The sequence below is a fragment of the Argiope bruennichi genome, chromosome X2, assembly GCF_947563725.1.
Source record: "Argiope bruennichi chromosome X2, qqArgBrue1.1, whole genome shotgun sequence".
Classification (NCBI taxonomy): Eukaryota; Metazoa; Arthropoda; class Arachnida; order Araneae; family Araneidae; genus Argiope; species Argiope bruennichi.
The window spans coordinates 114,849,859-114,874,197 of record NC_079163.1 but is presented as its reverse complement, the minus strand read 5'-3'; the positions used below and the strand labels follow the sequence as shown (position 1 = coordinate 114,874,197).

The following is a 24,339-nucleotide window of genomic DNA, read 5'->3' as shown; positions in this document are numbered from 1 at the left end:
AGTAGAGGCAGTGGAGTTGGATCAGGAAATAAAAGAATATTTTAGAATGAAGGTACTATGGGCTAAATTAAGATAAAACCTTGGAAATTAATTAAATTGAAATTAGAGTTTAAAATATCATTACATATATATATATATAATTTAAACTCTTTATTTAAACCAAATTAATTTCCAAAGCTTGATCTTAATTTAGCCCATAGTAATTTCATTCTCTTATTTCCTGCTAAAATTCCACTTTCTGTTTACTTAAGTCAACTGAAGCTGTGTAAAAATTACTGAGCAATCACTTCTACGTATCAAAAGAAAGTGATCCCTTCGTTGCCCTTGACAAAGGTCAACACGTGTATGGAATTGACATGTGGCCGGAAATCCCATGTTATATAAGACTAGTGATCATTTGTTTCGCGCTTTTTCTTACTTCTGCTATTGTGTCGGTGCGCCTTTTTGTAAATAAATCATGGCTGTCTCCAGGAAGAGAATAAAACGAAATTAAAAATACATAATCTTTCCACTGCTTGTCAAACCTGCATTCTGCTTCAACCAAAATACATTACATACACATACACACACGCATGAATGCACAACTACACGATCCACAGACAGTGTTTGTAAGCAAGGATCTTGGGTCGTGCACGTATGTGTTCCTTCGGGCGTATGCATACAGGAAAAGCCTCCCACCTCCTTATGAGGGTCCATTCCGGGTTTTCCATAGGACCGAGAAAAGCTTCAAAATCGACAAACATGGGAAAGGACTCACAGTGAACATCGACCGTGTGAAACCTGCCTATGTTTTGCACGATTGCGACAGCACTCGACATCCAGCGTCAGAGTCCCCGACTCAGCAAAGTACATCAGCAGAGATACCAGAAAGGGTTACCCGACCAGAGACTGTCACCCACTCCGGATGGCGTGTTCGGTTCAATCTTCGGTACTCCTAAAATCTCACTGTCGCTGGTGGGGGGCTCCTGTAGCGGCTCACCACTAGCGCGGAAAAAATGCCAACGCGGCGAGAAGAACAGAAACCGGTTCCAGCGGAGATAAGGGGAAGAACACGACCTTGGACCCTTCACTTGATCGGTGGAAAGCTAACGGTGAGCGACTTCTTGCATCCCGATATTGGTGACTTTTGGACTTGAACGAACATGTGCTTCTTGTGAAAATAAATCACCATCCGAACGATTTTAACAGAAAAATGACTAAAGTTTTGTGTAGCGATATCCTTAAACTCTGCTCGTACAAAATTCCTCGTTATTTTTATTGCTTATCGAGATTAATTATGCAGAACGAAGCAAGTGGAAATATAGCACGTGTCGCAGTCAAAGCCCCTCCATTTTGGCGTGCTAATCCGCAACTATGGTGCAAGCAAATGGAGAGACAATTCATTCTCACCGGTGTGACAACTGAAATTACGAAATTTCACCATATTGTGTCGGTTTTGCAGCCAGAAGAATTGGAGGTTGTCGGCGACATTATGCAAGATCCACCGGCAGAAAGACCCTACGAAGCACTGCGAAGGAGATTGTGTTCTCAGTACGCACAAAGTGAGGAGCAATAGTTAAAGGATGCAGCTCGGGGATAGAAAACCTTCCCGATTGTTGGTAGAAATGAGGAATAAGGCCGGCAATAAGATCAGCGAGGAGGTATTGAAGTTCTTGTTTATTCAATGGCTGCTTACCCACGTGCAGCAGATCTTGGCTATCACCAACGACAAATTGGAGCGATTAGCTTAGATGGCCGACGGAATCATGGCAGCAGCAACAGATACTATTTCGATCCAGGCTGTGTCATTAGAGGATCCATTATCCATGCAAGCCACTCTGATGGAGATTTCATCTCGCCTATCTCGCCTAGAGGCACGTTCTAGGTCCCGTTCCAGAGAACCTGGTAGACGATTTTGCCAGAGAGAGGCTAACAGAGAAGAGGGAAATCCTTCCCACTGCTGGTATCACCAGCGTATCAAGCGGAGAGCTTAGCAGTGAAAACCACCTTGCTCTTTCTCAGGGGAAAACTAAAACGGCCGTCACTCGGACCGTCGGGTGACGGCTCAACTGAAATTCACCGTTTGTACATGTCTGATAGATCAAAATTTCTGATTGATACAGGTGCACATATATCAGTTATTCCACCCTCGTCGTCAAAACAACGCTCTGAAAAGGCGAAACTTCAACTTTTTGCAGCAAATGGCACTGAAATACCTACCTTTGGTCAGCTTATCCTCAAGTTAGATTTAGGCCTGCGTAGAGCTTTCCGTTGGCCTTTTGTAATTGCAGCAGTTTCACAACCAATTATTGGTGCAGATTTTCTTAGCCACTTTGGACTGTTAGTCGACGTTCGCCAAGGATGCTTAATCGACCCTCTTACGAAACTTCAGTCACGAGGAATAATGAAGAGTGGTCAGAGGGCCAACATCAAAACAATCAAGGGAGATACAGAGTTCCATCAACTACTGTCTGAGTTTCCATCTCTTACTGAAGCTAGTTCGATGCACCAGGCTAAACACGACATCAAGCACTGCATTCAAACTACGGGACCGCCAGTATTCTCAAGACCGCAAAGACTCCCCATTGACAAGCTAAGGGGTGCGAAGCAGGAGTTAGAATTTCTGGTGGCAACAAGGGTTTGTAGGCCTTCGAAAAGCTGCTGGGCCTCACCTCTTCACATGGTTCCCAAAAGCAATAGAGACTGGCGTCCGTGTGGAGACTTCAGAAAGCTGAATAGTGTGACAATTCCAGATCGCTTTCCAGCGCCACATATCCAAGACTGCTTGCAGGTGCTCGAAGGGAAAAAGATCTTCTCAACTCTGGATCTTACAAAGGCCTATCATCAGATTCCAGTGCAAGAAGAGGACGTTCTAAAGATAGTCGTTGCCACGCCCTTTGGACTTTTTGAATTTTTGTACATGCCGTTTGAACTTTCCAACACTGCTGCCACATTCCAAAGATTCATTCACCAAGTCTTGAGTGGTATGGACTTTTGTGTGCCATATTTCGACGACGTCCTGGTCGCATCAGAAAGCAATAGCCAGCATTTGGAACACCTGAAGAAAGTATTCCGGCGCTTAGAGGAGTACGGCGTGCGGCTAAATGCTTCCAAGTGTGTCCCGGGGTAATCATCCGTAAAATTTCTGAGCCACATTGTTACGCCTGATGGCATTATCCCACTCCCAGAAAAGGTATCAGCTATTACGGAATTTCCTGAACCAAATACGGCGAAAGAGCTCCATAGATTCCTGGCACTCATTAATTTCTATAGGCGTTTCGTGCCACAGACAGCTAGAACGCGGGCGGTTCTGAATGCCTTCTTAAAGGGAGCCAAGAAGAATAACAAAACACGTATGCTCTGGACGGAGGAAGCCAGAAATGCATTTGAAAGGTGTAAACAGGATTTGGCGCAGGCTACGGTTTTATTCTACCCTTCTGCTAATACGACGATTGCCATAGTAGTGGATGCCTCAGACAATGCCGTGGGTGCTACTCTCCAACAGAAGGTTAGTACTGGCTGGTAACCCCTTGCATTTTATTCCAAATCACTTTCTCCTGCCCAACAGAAATACAGCGAGTACGACAGAGAGCTTCTAGCAGCCTACATGGCCATTAAATATTTTCGCCACATGGTGGAAGGTCGAAATTTCATCCTATTTACCGACCACAAACCGTTGACGTTTGCTTTCGGCAAAAAGAAGACAAATGCTCACCTCGACAGCTGAGGCAGCTAGATTTCATTGGCCAATTCACAACTGACATCCGTCACTTAAAAGGAGCTGAAAATGTGGTTGGAGATGCGCTTTCAAGGATAAACATCTCTACAATTGAAACGCCAACTGCAATTGATTTCCGAAAGAAGGCTGAGGAGCAACAGACGGATCCCGAGATGCGAGAGATTCTGTCTTCAAACGCAACTTCATTGGTGTTGCAACCTCTTCCTGTAGGTGAGCCTCCAGTAACCTTGCATTGTGATGTGTCCCTTAGTCGGATCCGCCCATTCGTACCAGAGAATTTTAGGCGTGAGATTTTTAGATATTTACATGCACTGTCACATCCAGGTATACGCGCATCGGTATAGATGATCAGTGAAAGATATGTTTGGCCTTCCCTGAGAGCCGACGTGACGCTATGGGCTCTACATGCTTACAGTGTCAACAAGCAAAAGTATCACGGCATACTAGAAGCTAACATGGTGGTTTTGTACCTCCTAGTGCTAGATTTGTGCATGTTCACATTGATATAGTGGGACCTTTTCCCCCTTCCGAAAGCTTTAGATTTTGCCTTCCCTGCGTCGATCGCTTTTCTAAATGGCCAGAGGCATTACCTTTGGTGAATATATCGGCTCACACGATAGCAACAGCTTTTTACTCGGGATGGATAGCCAGATTTGGTCCACCACTCAGATTAACAACGGACCAAGGTACACAACTTGAGTCTGCACTTTTTCAAGCCCTAACCAAGTTCCTGGGTACTTCTCGGCAGCGCACAACACCATACCATCCGGCTGCGAATGGACAAGTCGAAAGATTCCACCGATAACTAAAAGAAGCCATCATGGCACATGGAAAAGTGCAATGGTCCTTAGCATTGCTGACAATCCTCTTGAGATTCAGAACAACATGGAAGGAGGATCTGGAAGCGACAATTGCAGAGATGTTATATGGTGCTCCCATTAGATTTCCAGGGGAATTTTAAGTCCAACAGTGGACAGTCCCGATCTATCTACCTTTGTGAGGAAACTGAGAGAGATAATGCAGCGGCTATTGCCTCCTAAACCACAACTACACGATCCACAGACAGTGTTTGTAAGCAAGGATCTTGGGTCGTGCACGTATGTGTTCCTTCGGGCGTATGCATACAGGAAAAGCCTCCCACCTCCTTATGAGGGTCCATTCCGGGTTTTCCATAGGACCGAGAAAAGCTTCAAAATCGACAAACATGGGAAAGGACTCACAGTGAACATCGACCGTGTGAAACCTGCCTATGTTTTGCACGATTGCGACAGCACTCGACATCCAGCGTCAGAGTCCCCGACTCAGCAAAGTACATCAGCAAAGATACCAGAAAGGGTTACCCGACCAGAGACTGTCACCCACTCCGGATGGCGTGTTCGGTTCAATCTTCGGTACTCCTAAAATCTCACTGTCGCTGGTGGGGGGCTCCTGTAGCGGCTCACCACTAGCGCGGAAAAAATGCCAATGTGGCGAGAAGAGAAACCGATTCCAGCGGAGATAAGGGGAAGAACACGACCTTCGACTCTTCACTTGATCGGTGGAAAGCGAGCGGTGAGGGACTTCCTGCATCCCGATACCTATATATATTAGACAGACCTATATATATGCCGACAGGGGGGCAATCACAATTGCTCTAATTTATCTTCAAAATAATTCAATAACTAATTTTTACATTTAATTTAAGGAAATTCAGTATTATTTAGTGTTTTTTTTACAGATACTGACAGTTTCTTTTATTCACCATCTAAAAATTGTCAATATTTGAGTCTATTTTTTTATGAGATTCTTGGGATTTACTCTCACTCAGATCTATTTTGGTGAAAACATAATATTTCTTTTTAGATTGGAGTATATAAATAGAAACACAGATTGCGCCAGAATGACGTCATGCTAAATATGCAACTGTACGCTTTTATCGTGGAAGCTGAATGAATGTAGAAACTAAATTCCAAAAGTTTTATAAAAGAAAGTTTTTAGAAATCCAGAATAAAAAAATATTCGATGTTTTCGCGAAAAATCAATTTTTTTAGTATAGTAGTTCCCTACCTAAATTTTTGTAAGAATTGCAACAACGAGCAGGAATTCAGATGTATTTTGAATCTGAGGCGAATAAGCGCGCATGCACAGCAAAATTTTACTATGGTTTGAACACGAACAATTTGAATGAAGGACAGATACAAAGATTTCGTTGTTTTTAAAAGGGTTGGAGAAAATATTTTGAAAATATATGTACAAACTTACGATTTAATGTAAGATATGAAAAATAGGTTACTTAAACATTGTTTCACATGTAATTATTTTTCAATGTATATTTAGGATTGAAAAAACAATACATTTTATTGAAAAACAATTAGATCTTGAATATGAACTCCGCTATCTTCATTTTAAGGCACGTGTCCTTATGGATAAATACTTTTTTCCTACGAAGCCATATAAGTTAAAATGCTTCCAAAAAAGTGAGTTTTATCCCCTCAGCTGCATGCATTGGTTTTCCTTAAATCCACAATACAGTGTGGTTTTAAATTACGCCCATTCTTGATTCGTTTAGCCTAAGCCAGGAAATCATCCATTCCTGTATTTCATAAAAGAGTACATAACATTCTTGCAGATTTAAATTTGCTCTCTTTAAACGTAACCCTTCAGCCGAAAAATAAGTTCCCTCATTGGAAAATCCATGTTTTTTTTATTATACCTTTTCGCAAGCTTTACCAAATCTGAAACCTCGGATATCACCTATCAACAAATCTTTCTTGAACACAGGCAGCATTATGTTGACTTTATTCCAATTTATACAGATGGATCCAAATCAGCTAGTAGTGTATCTTTTTAGTTATTCTCCCAGATAATGTGTTTTATTTAAAAATTAATTCTTTCTGTTCAGTATTTATTGTAGAGATAACTGCTATTTTATATGTACTGGAAGAAATTACTGAGAGTCTGCAAAAACATTTCATCTCAATATCATTATCATCCCTTAATTTTAAATGTTTTGGATATTTTAAATAAACTAGCATCTCGAGATTTTTATGTTTTATTGTGCCGCGTACCATCCCATGTTGGGATTGTGGGCAATGAAAGGGCAGACAAGGCTGTGTGGCGACTGCCACAAAGAATACTGTTACACCTTTGACAGACTAGAAAAAGTACATAAAAATATTTCTTTTAAACAAATGGCAAAGAGAATGGGATATTGAAGGCGAAAACAAGTTTCATGTAATTAAACCTACTATCGAACTTTGGACATCTCAAATTAACAAAAAAGTGGATACAGTTCTCACTAGATTACGAGTGGGTCACATCATCATCTGCTGTTAGGAGAACAAGCTTCAAAGTATTCTTGATACAACTGCACTATGTCCGTGCAACATATACTTTCTGAATGCCCAAATTTTTATACATAAAGTTTACATTTTTTTAAAGTAATAATATTGTTATATCTACTTTACTTGGAAAAACTCCACATGATAACCTCTTATCCTTTTTAAAATCAATTGGTTTTTATTCACATATTTAGTCTAATCTTCTTTCTGTTTTGAACATTATCTACTATTATTTTTTAATTCCACATTGTATCCTAAGCTAATGAGTTTCGAAATTTTAACTTGAAAGAATTTTATTCAGTCTGGAGAAGCATGGGCAAATCTATGGCCCTTGTGTCTAAAAACTAAACCAAACCTTCGTATGCAATGACGAGTCTGAATCACTCATCGAATTACTAAATTTTTAATACGCAATTAAAGGAAAGTATTAAATAATTTAAAGTATAAAAATCACTTGAAAACGCATCATTACCTCAAATGTTCTTATATTATTCTAGAGATCAAAATAATAATCATTGTCCCAAATATGCCATCTAATTAGGAAGCTAAGTAAATTCGTATGTCAAGGGGTTAATATGTTAAATATAAATATTCTTTAAATAACTATTTTAATCATAGTTTTATCAAGACATCTTTATCCAAAGTCTATTAAAAATTTAGAAGTATCTGAAGTTATGTAGTTTTAGTCGCGAAGAGTTATTTAAAGAAACAAATGAAAAAGGAAATAAAAAAAATGAGTTCTCCGATTATATAGTTATAATACTGAATGCAGAATCTGAAGAATTTAAGTAGTAATTTATATAAAAATTTAGTTTTTACTTGGATAAGCTTTTATAGTGCAGCTAAAAAGCCACCATACCACATATATTTACTTTTTTGGTTATCAGTTGTAGTCGGTAATATGTCTTTAGTGTAATAATTGCAGTTTAATAGATTAGATTGCAAAAGACAGATATTATACTATTAAGTAAACTTAATTTAAAATTATAAAACTTGCTTACTCCAGTGATTTATAATTAATCCAGATTCGGACTTAACATTGTCAGCATCCATCGCATTTTCTTAGCCGACCAATCAAAAATTTTTGGTAAAATGCGATATATTATTCAACTGTCACAGTATCGGTTATATTGTAAAACATAGTGCAAATTATAAACTGAATGAAAGACATTTGAATCAGATGTCTGAAAATCTGCCGAATTCTGCGGCATTTAGTTTATAGTCGTCCGTCCAGAAATTGTCGGCAGAATGCAACATCTTATTCCCCTTGTCGGATATATTGCTAAAAGTAATGCAAATTATAAGCTTGATGAACGACATGTCAATCAGAAGTCTGAAAATCTGCGGATTGAACTTCTTCGTCATCCATCGCATTGCGTTCATAGTCGACCGATAAAAAGTTATCAACAAAATTCGGCATCTTATTGACCTGAATGTCGATTATCACCACTCTATTGATTATTTTGCCAAATGTAGTCAAATCGCTTTAACCGTTACTTGATATTTCGACAGTTTAGAGCATATTAACTTTAAGGTACTTTTTCAATTATCATATTTGAGAATATGCAGCTCTCCACAACCACCCCGAAGTGGTGAAGATTTTTGCCGACGAAACTCTCAATCACCCGCCAACGGGGGGGGGATTGCCCCCCTTGTCCCCCTGCTAACGCCGCCTTTGATACATATTAAAATAAGCATATTCTATTTATTAAAGAAATAAAGCCTTTGCAGAAATAAAAATCTATATATTACGGTAATCTGGAACACAACAGTCAAAACATTCACAAAATTAGGAAATGCATTTTTGGTCTTAGAAATAATAAAATTAAATGGTTATTAAATAATAAATTCTAGGATTTAGAGTTTAAAAATTCGTACACAAAATGTATAATTCTTGAACTAATTAAATGTAAGCTTAACATTGGACAAAACGATTTACTTTTTAATAATAAAAATAATGTTTACAAAGAATTCTGTGTGATTAAATTCTTGGATATTTACTTCGAAAATTTAAAATTACCTAAAATTGTACATAATAATAATATATTCTTTCCTCTATCCGATAAAACAACTGTTTCAATAGCGTTTAGTTATACATCAACTCTAAAGAAAAAAATTTGTAACTATAATTACTATAGCAAAAATTTAGATAAAATAAATAAAACAGATTGTTACTGTAACAAAGAAAACTTTAAAGATTTTATATATGTGGATAAAGGTCATATTATTACAGGTAATGTAAAAATTATTGAATCCAACTCTTTAAGAGAATTAATGGAAAGAGGAACTAATTTTAGATTAAGAGAAAAAATAAATCATAATAAAATTTTAATTTCTATTGGTAAAGATTTAGATATTTTTATTGCTAAATTATCTAGAAAATACCATTGGCCTGCGGAAGATTTCGGATAATGGAAAGAGAGAATTTTAGAGGAAATTAAAATAAAAATGAATACTGATATTGACAAAACTAAAGAACGCGGGATTTATTTTAGCAAAACATTAAAAAAAGAAAAAAAAATTTTAAAGAAAAATTTGTTATTACAGTAATAGATAAATCAGCAAATAATTTCTGTTTAATTTGAAAATATTATTATAAAGAACTTTTAATTAATGAATATAACTCTAACGTAACTTATATTTTAAAGAACACCGGGAAAAAGGAATTAGATAAAAGAATGCTAGCTTTCGCAACCCCCCCCCCCAAATTAAGACTTGCTCTCTAAACTATCCTTATTTATTCCCAACAGTTAAATTTCATAAAAATCATTAAAATTCAGATTCGTGACTTGTAGCACTGGCAGTTATAATTACTATACGGGAAAACATTTCTTTAAATGCTTAAAAATTATCCTTAACAAAATCAAAGATGAAGACAACTTTATAATTTCTAGTAACTAGGGATTGCAATACCGGACCAAAATTACAATACCGGTATTCGGTATTTTTTAGATCTTAATACCGGGATACCGGTTTTAATACCGGTATTAGAAATTTTAGAAAAAGAAAGAAAACACAGGTGTTTCTTTGTTTTATTTGCCAGTTTTATTAGAAAGGGTAAATATCACAAAAAATAAATTATAACTTATTAATATAATTATAAATTATATATATTATATATTATAAATTATAACTTATAAATTATTATTATTATATTTTATTATATAAAGAATCACAAAAAAGTAAAGGAACAACTTATTTTTTTAAATCACAAAAAATTGTAAATATTACTATTCAGTCTGTGGTACTAATACAAATTTTTGAAATGTGATCTTAAAAGACATAATGCATCGATTGTACTGTCATTAAGCCTGAAAAGTAATTTTGTGCAAAAATTACCAGCTGTCGAAGACGCTCTTTCGGCATCTACGATAGTTAGTGGTACTGTTAGCAATGCGCGATATACTTTTTCCAAGTATTTGCCTCTAAATTCCTCATCTTCAAATAAATCGATTTCTTATCGGATGGTTTTGGATATAGCTGATTTCTGTATTGTATTTTGGTTCGTTGAAATTTTCTTATTTATCGCTAATTCTAATTTTTGTTCAAGAGACAATTCCTTTTCACTATCGACATTAGTGTCATCATAATCTTAGATAACTGAACAGAATTCTTTTGAATGTGGATAGATTTGTGGGTAAAAAATTCTAAGAAAATTTACTCTAAACTTAATCAGATTTGAATTGGTTATTTTCTTTTCTTCTTTTTCATTTTCCTTTTTAAAATCATTAGAATTATGTAAATACCATAAGACATTTTCTATTTCGATATGCCTTTCTTCTGTGCGATTTCTGAATGTAATATATAATCTTCAGATAGTGATGTGTGATGTTCTAGTGTGATGTGTGCTGTTAGGAGTAAATGGTGCCAATGTGTTTTAAAATCTAATATTAACATATATTCTGTTTTATTTTCAGTTAGTATGTATTTTAATAATATGTCATCTTTTATAGAGGAACGCTTAAATATCTTAACATTTTTTCGAACTTTATAAATTATAGGAAGCAATTCTTGATGGGTTAATAGTTCATCCTCATTAGCAATAACTTCTTCAACAATTACATTGTTATTATCTTCATTGTCAATATCACTCTCATTCTTACACTCTTCAAAGTTGGAATCCGAAGTTTCTATATCCATAGTATTTGGATTCTTCTGTTCTTTATTTTTTTAGTATAATACATCTATTATTTCTAACTGAATTCCATGAGCATAGCACAATTGCTGATTTGCACCAATCAACTTTCCAACTTTTTTTCATAACTGTTGCTCCATCAGTCATTATGGATACAATTTCTTCTTTCAGGGATAATCCATGCTTCGCTAATTTAGATTGAAGCAATTAATTAAGCCATTCATTAGTTAATTAATTTCGCCCGTTAGGGAGACATAAAAACAAAAACGTATACTATTTTGCTCTGTTGGCGATCCCTGAACATATAGTGGAGACAATTTTAAAAATTTGTAGTAAATACCGAAAAACCGGTATTTAAACTTGTGAATACCGGTATTACAAAATTGTAAAAATGGCTCAAAATACCGGTATTCGGTATCCCGGTATACCGGTATTGCAATCCCTACTAGTAACAAAGAAGTACTGGATTTTCTTAAAGATAACAACATTAATAAACTTAATACTTATGATTTCGAAAATTTATACATCAATCTACCTCATGAAAAATTAATAAATGCCTGTACTTTTATATATGAAGAATATTTAAATGAAGATGTTATTCCTAAAAATAACTGGCTAGAGTTAGGTAATTTTAATATTACTGAAAACTGAAAATTACGTTTTTAATGGAATTAATTTTTATAAACAAGTAAAGGGCATTCCAATGGGAACAGCTTTCACAAGTGCCTTAGCTAATATTTTCCTACATTACTATGAGAAAAAAATAATGAAATATAATTGAATAAACGGGCGGAGGTATATTGATGACCTACTTTTGATAAACTTAGACAATACCAATATTGTTACCAATTGCTATACAAAGGATTTAATTCTAACAGAAACAAATAAAAATCAACTTGAGGCTACCTTTCTGGATTTAAAAATCGAAATTGCTAATGATAAAACAATAGTTGATATCTAGGACAAAAGGGATGAATTCAACTTTAAAATAACGAAACTTTGTAATTATCATTCTAATCTAAACTCTAAAATTTTTAAAAATCTAATTTTCTCACAATTCAACAGGATCAAAAGGATTTGTAATAACAAAAATTCCTATATTGAAGCGTCAAATAACCTCATTAAAAATTTAATAATTAATTTCCCAGAAACTACTGCAATATCAATTTTTTAATAAAACAAGGAATGATTTGGGATTAATCCTTTACCTAAAATAAAAATAGACCTTCCGTTGCATATTAGATAACTCAATAGATGGCGCTGATACCCTCCAATTATTTTTTTACCTTGAATGTGTTAGCTTGGAAGTGTTGAGTGCGGGAAACACAACCGGAAAGCTTAAAATTTTTTTGCCTGCAGCTGGTATGTCCTTTCCTTTTTGTTTACATTACTGGTTTGAGTGTTATTATATGGTTATTTTATTTTTGCTTATTAGTGGACGTATTCTTCTAATTTATCGATTTGTGTTTTTCTTTTCTGTTAAAATGGTATATCTCTTAGGCCTAATTTTAGGAGATTTTCGGGTAACGAGGAATTGATATTATTGTTTAGTCTGCATTCCTTCACAGAAAAAAAAATCATTTTTTTTTTTAAATCCCTGCCTGAGGGTGACCCTTGAGAAAGTCTTCAGGCCGGATTCTTTTTTTTTATTTGGTTTAGTTTTGATTTTTTCCTATTAACTTGGTTTTTATTACTATTGTCTCAATTCATCTGTGTTTTAGAAGTAGCTACATTTGCGCTCTCTAAATGCTATGGTGTTTCTTCTGTTCCTTTTTTGGTTTTAGTTTGAATAAAAAATAATTTTTAGTTGCGATTCCGAAATTATTTAGTTTCGTTTCCAAAATATGTCTAATTTTAGATATGGTTACTATATATTTCAATAAAAGTAGTTTAAACTTTTTAAGTAAAATTTGTTAAGTAAAAATATATTAACCTACACATGTGTCACATTAGCGATTCACTAAGCATTGCGATCATTAAAAATAAATAAAAAAAATTCCTGGCATCCACTCACTATGCCATAATAGTATTTTAAAACAAATATTTTTTTTAAAAAAGCTATTCCCCTCCCCCTAAATCATAAAGAGTTAGTATGTTTGCCAAAAAGCCAGTAATTTGCCAAAATAAGTAAAATTTATGTATTTGGTTACATAATATGAACAGCCAATGAGCGTTAAGATGCTTAAATCCCTGCTCCTGATACAGACGGTTGTCTCACTGTAGCAACTCTTTACCTTCGACGAGCCAATACCCGGAAGCATTCATGAGGAAACAACACAAAGGTAACCCCCTCCTCCATCCCGGATGCTGGACTAGCCCTTTTCAGGGCTTGTGAAGAAAACCAAAGACAGAAGTGAGAGATGATAATATGACAGCCGCTTGAGCCAAACAAACCAAATGTTCACAGATAAATAACTTTTTATTTAAATATTTACTAAAGAGTATGAATGTAGATGCGTATAAGGGGATGAATGAATGATTGTGCGTATGATTATATTATGATAATAAATACATTCCTTCCAGTACATCTCTAAATCCAAGTGAATAGTAATTAATATTCACTATCATACGGTTAAACCACCAATAACAAGGTTTTAATTAATAATGAATATGTGTAGGAGATTGCGGGCCGCTGAGACCGAATACTCCGTTCAAAAAATCCCATCTATTGTGTTGTAGTATTCTTCAGGGTTGAAACGCCACTGGGAGAACACAGGGAACACTCCAAAACAATACCACTCACGATTGCGTGATTTGGAAACTCGGCCCTTTTCTATTATCTCCTCTTTTTTTTTTTTTTTTCTTTATAGATCAGACTAGTTTTGATGTGCGAGACAGTTATTTTTTTTCCATGCGATTTCCGACTTGCAGCTAATGAGAATTCACGAGATTTCTGTAACTGCTTGTAAGAATAGAATAAATTTCTCTGGCGGTAACATTCAATCTGCGGAATTAGCACGGTGTGTTTAGTATATCATGCTTGAGTTGTTTTGAATGGTTTGTTTATTATTTGAGAAATTGTGAGCTTATTCAAAGTATATTAAATATTTTTTTAAAACATTGAGCTGCTCAAAATCGGTATTTAGTACGAATTAGACGCATAAAAAATGATGCTGATTTTGCTGAATTAGAATTTGAAAATTTTGAGAATTAGAAAAATGAAAAATATCACTCAAGTAGTTTTTCTCTATAAAATAAGTATTTTAATAAATTTTTCTTACTTTTTCTCAGTTTTCAAAAGAATTGTATATTAGTTAAAAATGAAATGTTATGAAAAGTAAGAATAAATTGAAACATACCACTGAGTAGTCTGGATGTTTTTATTTACAATATTTTTCTTTCTTATTTTACAATATGTATCTTTTCATTTCCAGCTAGTCTTAAAACAGCATGTCTTATTATTTAAAAATGAGACATAAGAAAACACACTGTAAAAGATAAAACAATTTTTTATGAAATTAATTGAATATAATTTTCTAAAGTTTTGCTAAATAGCTTTTGTACATTATTTTTAAAATGCTGCATTGTTTACAATTTAAAAGAAATAAAATTCTTGTAAGAAGAGAATTTTTAACACATTATTTAATAAATAAATTTTTAAGACATGCACTCCCGATATATCAATTACCTGTTCTTAGAATTTCTGCAGTCCTTCAATTCTGTTTATTCGTAAATTTAGGGGTCTGTTATGAACAATACATAATATATTATACAGGAAGTTGAAAATAACAGATCACATTCCTAAAAATAAGGGTACAAATAAACATCATTCAGTTCATTAAGTTCTCTTAAACTCTTATAAGTTTTGCGCTTATTCTTTCAGCTGGTATTTTGCTTTTGTTGCCTAAAAATTACTCTCTGTTGGGAAATGAGATAATGCAGTTATTAAAAGTAAGCCTTTGGAAGCTTACTTTTAACAATATCTATAATCAGCAAGTAGCTTTCTTAATACTCTCATAATTACATTTGTGTTACTTTCTTCATATAGTCTTATCGATGCTTATTTTTAGAAAAAGAAATATATATCAAATTATGGAATTAAATATAATTATATTAATTATAATAATATTAAAAAAGATTCTGTAGAGAGAGCCAAAAGTAAAATGACAAGGTTCGAACCTGCAACATTTTAGTTAAGAGTGCAGTGTTCTCCCAAGCATCCACATTAGCTTAATATCTGAAACTTAAGATTTATCAAAGCAAAGTCATGTGTAAACTTTATAAAAGCACTTAAACAAATTCACAAACCATGAAATAAAAATTAAAAGTCTTGCATGTCTTCGCCAAAATACTGAAAACAGTAGTACGAATAAAAAAAATTTCTACATTTAAAACAAATTACAGCATAAAAAAAAATTTCTTAATCAAAAGTACAGGAACAGAATATAACATATTTTTGAGAAAATTGTTAATTAATAGTATTTTAATTAAAAATTAAGTACAATTTGTTAATAAAAATAGTAATATAATTTATCTTATGAAAATTATATTATTAATTTTATTATTCATTTAATTATTAAAATTTCAAGAATTTAAGTAATTCTGGGCAACATTTCTATCTGTGTATGGGATACGGATATCTTAACAAGTTTGTGTTCCTTGAGCTGAAAAGTTAAAGGGTCAAATACATCGTCATATGTACATTTTCCAAGATCATTTCTTTCTTTCTCATCCGCATTAAGTACTAGCATATAAAAAGTTTTACTTTAAATTACACTTTTCTGAAATGTTATTTCAGTCTCATTTAACTGAAATAATCACATTCTATAATTATTTACAAACGTGCAGTTCTTCATATACTGGTTTTCCCAAGCTTATATAGCTTCTCCATTCTGAATCACATTCCATGTCCATGACTTCTAAATTATCTTGACTATAAACTACAGAAGAAAAGACAGATTTTGAGGGGTTTTTTGGAGGGTGTATAGGGAAACTTGAAGGGCTAGACATTTGCATATTTTTTACCAAAAAAGATCTAAGTGCAAGGTAAGTATTCAGGCAATCTTCAAAAGATGCAGGTGCGACCTCAAATACATTTTTACAATCAGAAACGAAAAGACTTATTACAGATGCCCTCTAAAAATTTTTGTTTGTAATAAATTAGGCTTATCATCTGCCTTCCAAGTTTCTAACTGAACATCTGAAATTAGCGAGCTCATTTTTTGTCTTTGCCATCTAGATTTCCAAATTCAGTACCAAAGAATGGAATCTCTTGATCACTAATGTTTGACTGACCTGAATCTTTGGAATTCAGGGTTGGAGTGTTAATATTCTCAGAATCTACACTTTCTGAAAGTTTTCCAGCTTCAATGGAATTTTTTATTGCTGATATATCAGTCACATAATTATCTTCATCATTCTGAGATGGAATGCTTTTATTTTTCCCAAGAAAAGTTTCTCAGAAATTCAGTAGATATCCACGATATGGAAGAAAATAATGAAGAATCAAAGTTTGGTGGAGTTTGCTGTGAAAAATTACTTTCTGAATTAAACACAAGGATAATAGTTGTATTATTTTAATTATTTTTTCTAGAAATTTCAGTATTAATTGACAGAGAATCTCTGGTATCGATTCCATTATTTCAGATGACAATTTCTTTACACATTTTATTACTTTAGAAGAATGCACAATGATATTATAACATTTTGAACTATTTCTTCATAAGATGAACTTCTTTACACACCAGATTTTACATTCTTCAAAATAGAAATAACATCAAGCATTTCAACCTTTTTAGAATTTGGTGACAACAAAGTTACTAATACTTTTGAAACGGTAAATATAATAATTTCGTTCTGATAAATTCTAGTGTCACTAGGATTGTTCAGTTTAGCATTTCTTCCTCTGTAGTGTCTTCTGAAGATTTGTTTTCCCCTTCCACACAAATATTCGAAGGTTGATTGCTGTTTGAATGTTTTTCTTCATGAGCATTCGTGCAAATATTTCTCCCTTTGGACAGAAGGGGAAGTCCCATCCTTCTTTCAACACCGATATTTGATTTAGCCTTCTTCGTATCGTAAGACTCTTCCAGTAAAAATTCTATTTCGTTATCATTTTCTGTTTTTTCATTTTCATTTAAGGGATCTAACATGCTTGTCTCCTGATTAGAAGATTTTTCTGCAGAAATGAGATTTATATTTTGTGGTACTTTATTTTGCTCATCAGCTGTTATCTGTAAATCTGCAATGGTCTCATTTTGCATATTTGGAATACTTAAACATTTCAGATCAGATGTTCTAGTAAGGGTTGATTCAGGATTCATTTGTCTTTCAGAAGCTGGTTTTGTTTCTGCAAATATTTCTGCTAATTTGCTGAATTTTGGTTTAGGAGATGGTTTTAGTCTTTTCTGCACAGTCTTTTCCAATTCCTTTCCATACCTTTTAGTAGAATCTGACACAGAATTTTTGGAAATTTTTCTCCAGGATGAAGTGTGGTTTTCTAACTTGTCAGAACTAAGCATTGTGTCTTGTCTTTTCCCTTTGATTGAACCAGGTGATATTTTTGAAGATGTTCCAGACACACTTGCATTATCATGGTCAAAGGAAGAAGTATCAATAACTAGAAAAAAAGAATAATGAATAATAATAAATACACAGAAACTAAGATATTCAAAAGAAATGCAATAAAACTATTGGAATTTCCCTAGAACATAAAAAGCAGCCAAGATATGAGCTAAGTTCTGCAATCTTACATAGTGAAATTATCCCTTTTCACAAACTTCATGCATAAATTGTTGAACTTGACACAAGTGTACACTTTTGCAGTGACTACTTTAACAGAGAAGTTATACTTTTGGCCTCAAATTCATGCTTAACAACAACTGCAGTTCAACCAATGAAAAAACTTAATATAAAGATTGTACATTTAATATAAAAGATATAGGTACACTTTAATCGAAGTAGTTAATTTCAAATAGTTAGAATAAGGCAATTACTTCAAAATGGAAAAAAAGTTCATTTTCATACAAACTCTGAATTATATACATTTTAATATAATCTTATCAGCTATAAATAGAAATATATGCTTTCTATTTATAACAATAACTAACAATTTAATTTTCATTTATAATAATAACTAACAATTTAAACAAAAAAAAAAGCTCCACAATTTTTAGATAAACCGATTCAATTATGAAGCACTGGATATCATTTTAGACAATTTCGATTGTTACCTTCAGACAATCAATCAAACAAAATTTTCACATTAATGATTTGCTTAAACTAATGGAATTCAAAGCTTAGTCAGTTTTAAGCTCAGAAATATATAGCTTTTTTTTTATTACCAGCTAAGCCTATTTTATTAAATACAATTAACAGAGCCAAAAGATTTTTATATAATTTAATTTATGTAATTTTTTCAATAATATAGTTACAATCAAACAACATAGAATATTATTCTTTACACTGATCGGAGCATAATTTTCAATGGACATACTGATATTCCTCTAATTTTATTAAATTTAACATTAGTTATTAAGCCTCCAACAGAATGAACACCCTGAATTTAAAACAAATAGATATAAATTATCATTTACTATATTAAATGCATTCTGCTTTAAAAAAATTGTGTGTTGAAATAATCCATATGTTTCTTTCATGCACAAACATAATGAAGTCCCATTACCTTCCAAAGGTTTGAAAGTAAGGAATTAATAGGAATAGTTTTGGTTATATGCATTGATTGCTTTTCAACTAATAGTTATGACCTTTAAATCTTTTTATGTTAAATATTCAGTAATAATTAATTGACATAACTGAAAAACAAAAATTAATTCATTCAAGCTCAAAAAATTCAGGAGCACTATTTTCAATAAAAAATTTTCCAAGTGACATGATTTATTTTTTATAAACAGAAGTGTATCAAAACAATACCAAACAATATTAATTACACAGTTTCCCATAATCAAAATATTTATTGGCCTTTAAAAAATTTAAGCCTCAGAATTCTATCAATTAAAATCTTGCAATACAATTACAAATTGCATACCCTGCATTATGAAGATATGATCAGTACTTTTTCCTCTGAGGGCAAACATTTTTTTAAAAAAAAATCTGATTTAATAATTAAAATCTTATTTTTTTTTTAAATGAGAAGCAAAGAATTTACTGTTATCATTTTATTTTTTCTTACAGAATCAAACTATCTTCTTATTACTTATTAATCTCAATTGAAAAGACAAATAATTTACTGTTATTTTTTTTTATTTGCGAAAATGATGATATACCTTTATTTAACATTTGAGATCATTTTTAAAGCTTCACCCTCTTCCTACTGTCATTATTTTAATCAAATGTTTAACATTCATTTTAATTTAAAGCATACATTTCAGTAAATTTCTTATACATTATGTTACAAATATCAAGAACAAAATTAAATTGTGAAATTTTCTAAAAAAATTTATTGAAAAATTGGTAAAAAAAAAGATGATTTTAAAAACGTTTTGACATATTAAACGATTTTTAAAATATAAAATCTTATTAGAAAATTTAAAGTTAAATTCAACTCCCTTTCATTATGCCAAAAATAAATGCAAGCAAAAAAAAAAAAAAAAAAAAAAAATCAAAGTAATGATATTTTTTACTTAAATCTAATTAAAGGGTGTGAATTAAGAGTTCACAATAATTTAGGAGTTAGAGAATACATAAGGATTTCTTTAAAAAAAGCTAATAATATAAAAGAAAGGAATATGCTTAATTTAGACACAGTAGTAACATGCAACTTATACTACATATAGGATGCATTAATGCGTTGATGTTATTTAGAAAAACTGTTCAACCTGAATCACAAAATTTCATAAACCATATAAATCAAAAAAATTAACCATAAGCCATACATTTATATATTGAAACAAATTTATTTCTCAGTTTTCCTTTTTAATCTCTTAAAAAAATAAAAATTAAGGATGATTTAGTTAACATTTAATTCAGCAGTAAACTGAAACCAGCAAATGATGCAAAAAGAATTTCAGTAATTTATATTAGATATAAAAGTCTTAGTGAATTTGCCAGATTGCCTTTTGTTCCCTGCTGGCATGTACCATTAAAAGGTCATTTAATTGAAACTGTTTCATAGTTAATTTTTTTTCTTTTTAAGGCTAGCAGCGTTCGATGATCAACTATCTGCTCACCATTCATATACTTATTGTCTAGATATAGAATTAATCTTCAAACAACAACTCTTGTACTGAATTTGATATCATTTTAACTGATCTAAAGTTTCATGACAAATACATCATCAATGGGCCCATGCTCAGAGACCTCGTCCAATTTTTAAAAAATCTCAATTCTAATTAAGAGTATATTTTGAGAAGTAGAATGTAGATGTCTACTGCATTAGATAATAAAAGGCAGTAAGCATTCATAAAAAACAAAACAATTCAAAATTGTAAATAGGATAATGATTTTTCTTAATGGAGAGTAAGTGTACAGTAAAGCAGTGTTTTCTCAATCTCTTTGAAAAACGGAAATGGACAAAATGGACAGCAGCCGACAAATAATGACGTATCTATGTTCCATAAGCTTTCATATAAAATTAAACTGTTTGAAATCGATCCAGTGGTTGTGACTGACGAACTCTGGACTTTTCATGTAGATACCGTACAGAAAAAGCAACCCCCCCCCAATTTCTCTCGAAAATGGAAGGTAAGTGAGGGCAAATGACTATGGATTACATACTTAGACATTGCAAGCTTTCATATGAATGAAAGACTGCCAAAATTGGATCAGTAATTGGAGTTGGACGATTTATTGATAGATACAATCTCAACGAATTCTTTATGAAGAAAATCACAAATTTAAGGAATAAGTTTTTCTATTAAAAGCAAGATCAATCAGGAATTTTTTAAATCAATATTTTTCAAACAACATATCTTTTTTCATATCAGAAAAAAATATTAAAAAGTTTTTCAAGTAAAAAAAAAAAAAAATGATATTTGTGTATTATTGCAGATATGGTGATTTGGTATTTTTACATTATTGCAGATATGGTGAAGTTTTGTGATTTTTTTTTCTCTTCCAGAGAAAGTGTTAAATACAGCAATCAAACTACCTGCTTTCTCGTGCGTTGTGAGAAATTGCTATAATGATTAGGTACTAATTAAGAAGCTTAGCCCCCCGTCCCCCAAAAAAGGAAAAAACACTTTTTTTTTTAAAGTAAATATGAAAATATGAAAATTTTTCAAGTATATAATATTTTCTGTTTTATAACAATGCATAGTTTTTATTGAACAAATTTTTTAAAATTAATTTAAATGTTTATTATTTAAACTTTAATATTTATTTCGTTTTTTCAATATCTCTGAAAATTAACAAACTACCTGTTTATTTAGATGGACATAGAATTTCTGAAAATGCAAAACTGATGGTAGCACAGCATGATTAAACAGTTTGAATATGATTTTTAAATGAGTAACAAAAAATGAGGTTCGACATATCTGAGATGAAAAGGTGTAAATTTTCTCCTGTACTCATTTGTTATATTTAGAAACTTTAGTTGTAGTCATAAAACTAAGAAATAAGTATTCTGGAATAGCTACAATCATACCACTAGCAAAACTGCCACGAAATTGATGATAGAACAATACCAAATTCTAAATAAATTTTTAGGTCAATTTTTATATAGAAAAGAACAGCAGTATTAAGAAATGGTCAGACTATAAAAAATTGTCTTATCGTTTCTTATTTCTGAAGTTTAGTAAAGGCCTTTGTTTTGCATTTTAAAAGTTTAATAAAAACTTGCTTTTGAACTTATATATATATAAATATTATTTTAGCTTTAAAAAATTGCAGAAAATCCGATATATATTTTGCAAAGAAACGAAAATGCTTTAACAACTTCTAGTTCAAATAAATAACACTAAGAAATTCGTGAAATTAAGGAAGAGTCTGTTCTGTAATTAGAAGCAAAATAAAAATAAAAAATGTTAATTGAAGCATTTTTTTTGAAACTAGCATGAGATAATATATCTCAATGTCTTAAAATTTAACAACACAGTAAACCAGTAAACAACTTAAAAAGGTTTTCATTTTAAATTAAAGCAAAGAAAGCATTTTATTTATCAAAACATTAACAAGTTTAACCTGACTCCACAATTCGATGAAGTAATGATATTGTTTTGAATTTAATTTTAATAAAAATCCTTGTTACAAATTGTGTTTAAAAATAATATTCCAAGAATCAACATAATTACACACAGCAATTAATTCAATATAGTACATTAAAATCAATCTAATAAGTTGTTCAAGGGATTTCTCCAAAACCTCATATAAATGAGAATGATGATCGAATGAAACAACATAATAAAGATGCTTCACAACACATTTTTTTCAAAAGCCTCTACCATGTTCGATATGTATTTGGTGTACCCAATTCATCCTCTTGTAATTTTGCTTTTCATCGATTTTAACAATATGCATATTCTTTTTTAATAACAACACACAAAAAGTCAAACACACACTTACCAGGCATAACTAAAATTCTTCAAGATCTCAAACATCAAAAAAATTTTTAGTGTTTGAGAAATTAAAAAACATTTTTTTTCAAACATTTTTCCAGATGCTGCAAGTACGGAGAAGTACACATTCCGTGCTGCCCCTTCATCATAACTATTCCAGTATTTCAATAAATGGCAATGCACATTGCTGAAGAAAGAGGAAGCAGGGAAAAAAGGTTCATTATGTGCTATCTAAATATGTGTCTGGAAACCCCAGTATCTATTTCACAATGGATTCCTTGTCCGAATTCTTTCTTATTCTTGGTTTTCGTTTTTGATACATCAAATAAACAAGCTTCGATGATTATGCGTTCGCATTATTGTATTCAATGTGGGGGGGGGGGATGCTGTCTTTGCATATCCAGAGAAAATTAAACACTTTTAAAGGATCATATTTTCAAAACAAGCACTTTTAAGGTGTTTAAAACTGGTTTTAGAATTTCAGCACTTTTCATGACGCTCTGATAAAAATTCTTCAATCATGGATTTTGGAATGACAGTCACACACTGGTAGACATTCTAATTTAACATAAATATGCTGACATATGATCACTGGTGAAAATGTTAAATTTTACAGATATTTTATATGTTATTCAAGAGAAAGTACCACAACAATTCCACCAATACTGATTTTACTTCAGTAATAAGCATAATCAATGATTAGTTTGAAATCTTAAAGACATTAATATGGAATTAAATTTAAAAGAAATACGTTCAAACACCCCCTTTTATTTATTCCACCATTCAAAAATTCTTCTTTTGAAACAACATTGTACAATCACCTTGCTACAGTTTTAAAATAAGTAACTTACCTGGTGATGCACATGAATTCCTTTCAGAAAAACATGTAGAACTGTTTTCACCTTGAGACGAAAATAACAACATCTTTTCAGATAATTTACTTTCCACGTTCTTTAGTCTTCTTCCATATGCCATATATGCCTGAAAAAGGATATACGGATTGAAACAAAGGAACTTCCGAAGTATTTTAAATTGCTATTGATATATAAAACGCAATATCAAAAGATTTAAATCAAATCAAGAACTAATTTTATTGCTTTTGTACTCTTCATAAGAAATTAAATTCAAAACCACATCTGCATCAATTAAAAAGAGAGAGTGAAGTATAGAGAATGGTGTGTTGGCTTAATTATTATTCGAATCAACTGATAAAAGATGAAAACAATTAGCTCCATCTCCATTTTAATTTTAGACAGTATCACAATTGGCCATCAGTCAAATTTTATTACATTGATTTTTTTTGTTAAGACCTCACTAAAAAACTCAGAGAAAAAAACAGATTTTCAAAGCATAAAGTTTAATAAAACTTGCCAAGTCATATGTTAACAAAATTCCGTACAACCCTAAAAAATTCTTTAAAATTAGTTTTTTCTTTTGAATTCCGCCACCATATTATATTAAACATATTGTTACAGAAATCTCTCCACTACGTCTGTTAAGTCAACTGGTTCACTTGTAGTGAATATATGGTGTAACACAACCTACAAGCCTCAATAACAAACAACGATGTTTATTGATATATGAAGGCACGAATACAGAGAAAACAAATACATAGACGAGATTTACACACGCAAAACACAGCAGCAAACTTAGAACAAACAGCAGCCCATAAGTAGTAATCAGTAGAAAAAATAACCACATCATAAAAAGTGA

At 32.1% G+C, this 24,339-nt stretch overlaps 1 protein-coding gene across 3 annotated transcripts in view; it reads right to left on the bottom strand.

The window, feature by feature from the left end:
* Positions 1-14,489: 14,489 nt before the first annotated feature.
* The window catches only part of LOC129960483 (regulation of nuclear pre-mRNA domain-containing protein 2-like), a 30,840-nt gene continuing 20,990 nt past the window's right edge, over positions 14,490-24,339 (bottom strand). For all 3 annotated transcript variants that reach the window (XM_056073950.1, XM_056073951.1, XM_056073952.1), the window contains 2 exons: positions 23,478-23,607; positions 14,490-17,732 (listed from right to left, as the gene is read on the bottom strand). In XM_056073950.1, coding sequence (XP_055929925.1) covers positions 16,999-17,732; positions 23,478-23,607 — 864 coding nt within the window. In that variant the 3' untranslated portion in view covers positions 14,490-16,998. The remainder of the gene's footprint in view (positions 17,733-23,477; positions 23,608-24,339) is intronic.